The 6,976-nt window shown below is 35.5% G+C and overlaps 1 protein-coding gene across 3 annotated transcripts; it reads right to left on the minus strand.

The window, feature by feature from the left end:
* Positions 1–490: 490 nt before the first annotated feature.
* LOC145630748 (uncharacterized) lies at positions 491–6,746 on the minus strand. Of its 3 annotated transcripts, none has more exons than XM_081682921.1 (4): positions 6,405–6,746; positions 5,681–5,909; positions 3,453–3,605; positions 491–1,815 (listed from the first exon to the last, which is right to left on the minus strand). In XM_081682921.1, the coding sequence occupies exons 1-4, from the start codon at positions 6,618–6,620 to the stop codon at positions 1,193–1,195; spliced, it is 1,221 nt and encodes a 406-aa protein (XP_081539047.1). In that variant the 5' UTR covers positions 6,621–6,746; the 3' UTR covers positions 491–1,192. The 3 variants fall into 3 exon arrangements, with proteins under 3 accessions (XP_081539047.1, XP_081539046.1, XP_081539048.1); XM_081682920.1 differs by having other exon boundaries at positions 491–1,896; positions 6,405–6,745; XM_081682922.1 differs by having other exon boundaries at positions 491–1,896; positions 6,443–6,669.
* Positions 6,747–6,976: the final 230 nt, after the last annotated feature.

Below are 6,976 nucleotides of genomic sequence, written 5' to 3' on the forward strand. Positions count from 1 at the left end.
TCTCTCCTCTCCTTACGTTGGCGACCCCATCTCCCTCCACCCCCTATGCTGGTGAGTGCAAAATAATTGGTTTAGGGTTTATTTGGAGGTGGGGGTTTAGTATTTAAGGTGGTTTCGAGGGTGGGGGTATAGGGTGGTTTCAGAGGTGGGGGAAAGGGAGGGGGTGGTTTCAGAGGTGGGGGAAAAGGAGGGAGGTAGTTTCGAGGTTGGGGGGAAGGGAGGGGGTGGTTTCGGGTGTGGGGCTGGGGAGGGGGGTAGTTTCAAGGTTGGGGGAAGGGAAGGGGGTGGTTACGGGGTGGATCATTTTTATTGAATGTGAGAGTTAGTGACCCAAACTATTATTACTCATAAGATGATAAATGAGGCTTCAAAAGTTAACAATTTTAAGTAATCTAATTTTAGGACAAAGCAATATAACAAATGTTGCAATTCATATAAGGATAGAGAGGGAAGCTAAAGTACCTATATGCTATATCGGCCATATGCATTCTCAAATGAGCAAGTTCATAGACCATCAACTTCTCAAAGATCTTTACACTAAAAAATAGATCAAAATTTTTTAAAAGGAAAAACAAAACAAGAATTAACTAATTAAAGATCTCAGTTGAAGAGCTTCTGCATGAAAATACCATCCCATTCAATCAGATTAATAAATATGACGGCTCACAAATCCAGTTGTGAACAGAAATGATGCATACATAACATTAATTAACAATGCATCAAGATAACTGCAGCCTATTAGCAGTAATGGCGTGCAAGGTAAAAGAAGACCAACTTGTGGAGAGTTTCACTGCACAAATTCAGTAATTTGAGCAAAACTAAATGTCCAATGCAGTCTTCTTCAAAGGCTGAAGTGCTGAACAGCAATGAGTACTAAAAGCATAGGTCATAGGTGCTTGATTATTTGAGCAACTAATTAAATATATGAATGCTAAGTGCTCTGAGTTCCCAATTACAAGATCCTGACAAGAGCAGACTCAGCATAAACAGCATAATTAGAAGAGATTTCAAACCTTTGGTGCATGTGTTCGATTTCTTCATGATGATTACCAAGTCTGCCACACAATCTCATAATCTGCAAGCAACAAAACCAGCTTGCCGGCAAAATCTAGGGAGAATGTGTTTGTGTCACTGGAAAACCTCACAAACATTCCACAATGAAAAAGTTTATTTTTCCAACGCATCTAAGATATCAACCACGCAGACGAAAACTTCTATTTATATACTGTAAACATGAAAATGGCATGTTTAAATCCTTGTCTACCTCAAGAGATTTGGACATGAGGGAACTCAAAACCGAGTCTTGGTCCAAGCTTCCAGCATCCACACCAAAACCTCTACACAGAACGAGGGTTGTGTTGCACACCCAAGGAACTGAAATAGTGAACCCCACTCCAGGAAGTTGTTTGTTACTAGATGAACTTTCTTTACCCACCAACATATCCTTGTATGCTTGGCAGACTCTAGAAACATATTTCCTCATAGGCAGAACTAGCTGGTGGAGAGCAGCAACTGGTGCATCAGCACTCACATCATCATCAGAATGAAGATTCACTACAACGGTGCCATGACAAGGATTGAGTTTACTGCCAAGGGCTAAAAGGAATGGAGAATCTGGGTCCCATAGCTTGCGAGGAAAAATATCATTTCCATCATATGCATCAATAAAGATGATGTCATACACATTTTCTGTGTTGAGAATGAACTTCTCCGCATCTGATTCGTAGAGGAAAAGTCTCTCATGGACACCTTTCCATAGGACTTCATCCATTGTATTGGGTTTTGAAAGAGCATGGCAACCTGAAGGAACTGCAACTGAAAATGATGGAAAGCCCATTGCATGAATTGAAGTTGAAATAACAAGAGGGTCTATTTCAACAATGTCAATAACAGCACCTAAACATCCACAGGAAGAAAAGAGTCATCAGAAACTTCTGTATGTGTTTAATTACCCACATGACCACAATAATCATTGAAAAAGTGCTTAAATGCTTTAAGACATTCAAATCCAAAATTAACATGTAATACAGACGTTTCCAGATACTTAGAAAAATAACTTTCAGGAATCAACACTGTTTCTTTTCTTCAGTTGAAAAAAGGGCATGTTCAATTCCTGATTACAAACTGAGACTTTTGACTAGTAACCAAACTGTTCAGATGAGATATACTTATCTGATCTAAACAAAAGTTTAAAGTTAAATGTCCAGCAACAAAGCCAAGATACGTGGAAAACCCTCATCAATCGATGCTTAGACTCTTTAGAGTACAAGGGCATGCATAACAGCATTTGCTTAGCTACAAGTATAATAATAGGCAGGTTAGAATTTTAGTAAACATTGTTTCACTCAACTCCCAAGAGAAGAAATAGAATCTAGTTACATGACATTTAAGTCATACTACAGGCAGATGTTAGCATTACAGAAGTCTGAAGGGTTGAAGAAAAACAGCCATCTCAGGAAACCAACGAAGAATGTGGACTTTTCTTATCAGCCACCTTTCCATACTAATGTGCTACTGCCTAACAATGGTAAGCGAATAAGACCGTTAAAGAAGCAGGAAGCAAATCACAATAGTGAAAATACTGTATTATACTTGCTCCTCTTTTATTTTATTTTTTTACTTGCAACAATTTTTATTTTCATGTTTGCCAATGCATAGCTTTAAGTCTCTAACTGTTTACATCTTTAATTATGCATTTGTAAAAATCATAAAATTAGATTATATAAAATATACATTAAGATCCCATACGACTGAATTTCTTACAAGTATAAATCACGATATGTAATTGAAGTTATGTGGATAGTACATTACTAAAGTGTGGCAAGTAAAAAATGGAGGAATTATAATTTTCACCAAATTATCTTCTCCCCGAAATTTTATCTTCCTGCACAGAAACACAATGTCTCTGTACCTTCAATGTAATAAGTGATCTGAACTCCTAAGAAGGGCCTGCCCCTAATCTTCATGAACTCATACATGTGCCCGCACCAAAAGCCGATAAAGCAGTCACAACTAACAAGTTCAGTATCGTGATTGAGATTGATAAGATCATCTACAGATTTGCATAAGCAATACCTAGCAACTTTGCAGTTTGCAAGCATTTATAAGTCAATAATAGTTAAAACAACATATGTCGCAGAAACAAATTCTATTAAATTTTAGTTTACTATGCATTTGAGTTTACTCTTCCAATCAAGCTTAGATTAAACTTTTGGATCAAATGACCTATACTATACAATTTGGTTTGACCTCTTCATAAGCACAAAAATACAAATTACGACAAATTTGACATTTTGCATGTAAATAAAAGGTGGGTGTAAGACTGTTAGTGTATGTGGTGGGTATAGATGCATGGATATACATGATACTAATTCATAGAGGTTTTAACATTTTAAGGAGAAAACAATTGAAATACATCAAGAACCTGAAAAGGAGGGAATTTATCAATCTACCTTGAATTTTAGAAGCAATAAATAATGGTAAACTTCCTCCACCATGACCTACACATAAGACACGCATTTGCTTCTTTCCATTGACTGCATTCACAAGATCATATTTAGTAGACGATAATGCAGTGAATCCAGCTGCTACCATACTCTTCGTATCTGCAAAAAAGTTCAGTATAAAACATAAGTTATCCACTAGCAGAATGACATGACTATGAAAACATACAACATTTTACTATATATCGCCTTTTTTTCAGTGTTGCACTTGCCTAGATCGGGCTTTCTTTAGCGCTACACGATTATTTATGGTAAGCTTCTACTTGTTAGTACTATATCTCTCTCCTCTCATGGTCCCCACTCCTATTTTCAGTAATTTCTCTCCTCTTACATGCCTTGCTTTTGAATATACTGTCATACTGACCCCCACTATTTTATCTTATATATCAACCTAACCTCCTAAATTTTTGTTTGTCAAAGTGTAACACCTATAAAACAGAGGGAATATAATTTAAGAATACAAGAGGGCAAATGGCACGTAGCATCTCAAATATTGATACTCCCTCCATTACTCTTTAGTAGGTGTGTTTTCCTCAACTAATTTAAGTTATGATAAGAAATGTTCAGGCAAAATAGATTCAAATGAGACATTATCACAACTTTATACATAATTAGTTTAATGAGTAAAAAAGTGGAAGAGAATACACCCTAAGCTATGCCACACTTAGTTTGATTTCATTTTTAAGGAATTGGGCTAAATTACCACAACTAATCTTGATTATTGAAATTAAAGTCAAGTTCCAACTCTCTGATATCCCAGTTTAGCACCTCAGAACAATTTGAAAGCAAGATACACAGCCCTGCAAAAAAATATGTCAGCTCAGCTACCCACATACTTGGCTACATGTTAGTGATGTTACCAAATTACACCCATTTATTAAAGTACATTACAATCTCACACAGCAATAATAAAGCAACAAGGTAAAAGTACCAATGTTCGGTTTTCATCAAGTCAGAATCAGTACAGCAAATACATCATATATTAAATATAAGAGTGTTAATGAGGAATACTTAATATTATAACTAACCAAATATGTAATATAAAGAGTGTCCTATAATTCAAGATGCATCAAAATAGATATATGGTCTATTAAAGAGGAGCAGAGGTAAAATGTAACAAGATATCTTCAAAAGGAACACGTAAGTAAATCATCAGCCCCATGAATATCTACACACAAAGTAGGTTGCCTAGTTTAAGAGGTTCATCAATCACCTAGTTTTTGGGAATATTCATTGCCTCTTAAATAAGCTATAACAAAATACTTGAGAATGCGTGTGTAAGTTTAGTGATAAAAATTTTAAATGAATGTGCTAAACTTTTTTCCGGTTTTACATAATTGGAGGCTTGGAGCAATACAAAGAACAATTTAATGCACATAAAAATTAAAATAATTTAATTGTGACACGATGCCTGATAATCTTAGTTTGGATTTTAAAATACAAAATTTCCAACAGCATTGTTGCACAATTAATCAAGAATACAGGTACGATTGAAGTTTAGCTACAAGAATCTATGTTGGCAATAACAAAACTATAATAGGTACAAGGTAAATTACAAATAACCATTTGAACATGTGTCTATCTCTCTATCAATAAACATATGGTGATCAACTCTATGTACAGACCTTGCCTGAGAGGACGAGAGGCAGAGAGAATGATCAATCAACTCCCATTTGTCCATATCTCCTTAACATTTCACACACCCACCCATTCCGTTCAACATTCGAATAAAGCAGATGTAAGATATTATTTTCAGCAGATATAAGGTATTATTTTCAGCAGGAAGCAAAAGAAAAGCCGAACCTTCCTTACACAAAAGTTTTTCAGCACCCATATGAGGTCAAACAGGCAGATAGCTTTTACAAGAAGAGTGAAATCAGCTTTTTATCTACAGAGAATAATTCACACACGACCTTTTTCTTAATCATGTCCAACAAATGAGAAGACATATTAAGATAGCTGCACATATAGGACATGAATAGCATAGATAATGTCTACTACACAAGATAATGAGGAGCACTATGTAACAAAAATACGAGCTGCTAAAACAAAAGCTCTAGAACTGAGGTACATAGAATCTATGCCATTAAAAAAACACAGCGTTGCAATTTAAAGTCACATGTAAGGGTGCACAAATTTAGATACAATATCAAAAATTTCAGCTGAACAACACTTACAGGGAACAGCCAGAACATGAGGTTGCTGCATGTAGTATACAGAACTAGAATCAGACATTTTTATAGCTGCCATAACTTTTACAGCACTCTGGCGTGTAACATCATTAAATCGAAGCACACGCCATTGGTAACCAAGTACTTTGAAGCATTCATCATGTTTAGCATCAGAACATACTTCGGCATATCTTTTCCTAAGCCATTCTTCTGTTTTCGGCCAATGATTTGCAGCCTGTTAAAGGTTCGATCAAGGGTCTATAATCAAACAACTATACAAACCATTCAAAATTCAATCAGCCAATACTGCATTCCCCATTTTAAATCATTCAAAATTCAAACAACTATAAAAACTAATACTGCATTCCCCATTTTAAATCATTTAAAATTCAATTCATATACAATTGTAAACAGATTCATTTTGACAAGCAGCCGAAAACACATTTACCCAATTACGGTGTTGCAAATCATAAGATTCATAACTCAACCCTATGAAACCTTTTTATTTTTATCGGGAAAATGATAAACAGCCTTGCCCCGCTGCGCCCCACACACTAACCATTAATGTAAACACTAACAACACTGATCGACACGTGATTTTATATTCTGAATAATAACACCAACTTGGGAGAAAAGTTACAAATAGCAAAACCCTTTTAATTTTATCAAAATTTTTCAAAAAAGAATTAACAAATAAATGTTGTTTGTATGAGAGAGAATATGAACTAACAGGTAAGGAAGAAGGGTAAGCAAGGACGGAGACGACACCGTTTCCATGAGAAGAAGTAGCTCGAAAGACGGAGTGAGAATGGTGATCAGAATCAGAGCCCCACCATTGAGTAGAATAAGACCAAGAACCTTCATCTTCAAATTTAGATTTGAGTGAAGTTGATAACCTCCTTACTTTTGAATTGGTGCTCAATTTTGAAATCCGCCATTGCCACATATTCAATCTACCTCTACAATTCTCTCGCTTGCTACGGCTACTTCTTCCTTAAACCCCAACTGAACCTTTGCCAGTAGAACAATTTATTTATTTATTTATTTTTTTATTTTTTTTCTCGAGAGAGAGAGGAATTAGGAATTGAAGTTATTCAGGATTTGAGGAAATGTTACGTTAATTATTTTATTGGAAAATTTGCCAAGAATAACCTCACCTTTCAGCGGTCTTCCAAAAATAGTACAACCTTTAGATTATTTCAAAATGGAACAACCTTTGACACACATCTTCCATAAATGGAATAAAAAATCGGTAACCTTTTTTACAGGTTACATTTGCCACGTGTTGCGTCATCATTTGTT

This window comes from Chenopodium album, chromosome 5 (genome assembly GCF_948465745.1).
Source record: "Chenopodium album chromosome 5, dcCheAlbu1.1, whole genome shotgun sequence".
Lineage (NCBI taxonomy): Eukaryota > Viridiplantae > Streptophyta > Magnoliopsida > Caryophyllales > Amaranthaceae > Chenopodium > Chenopodium album.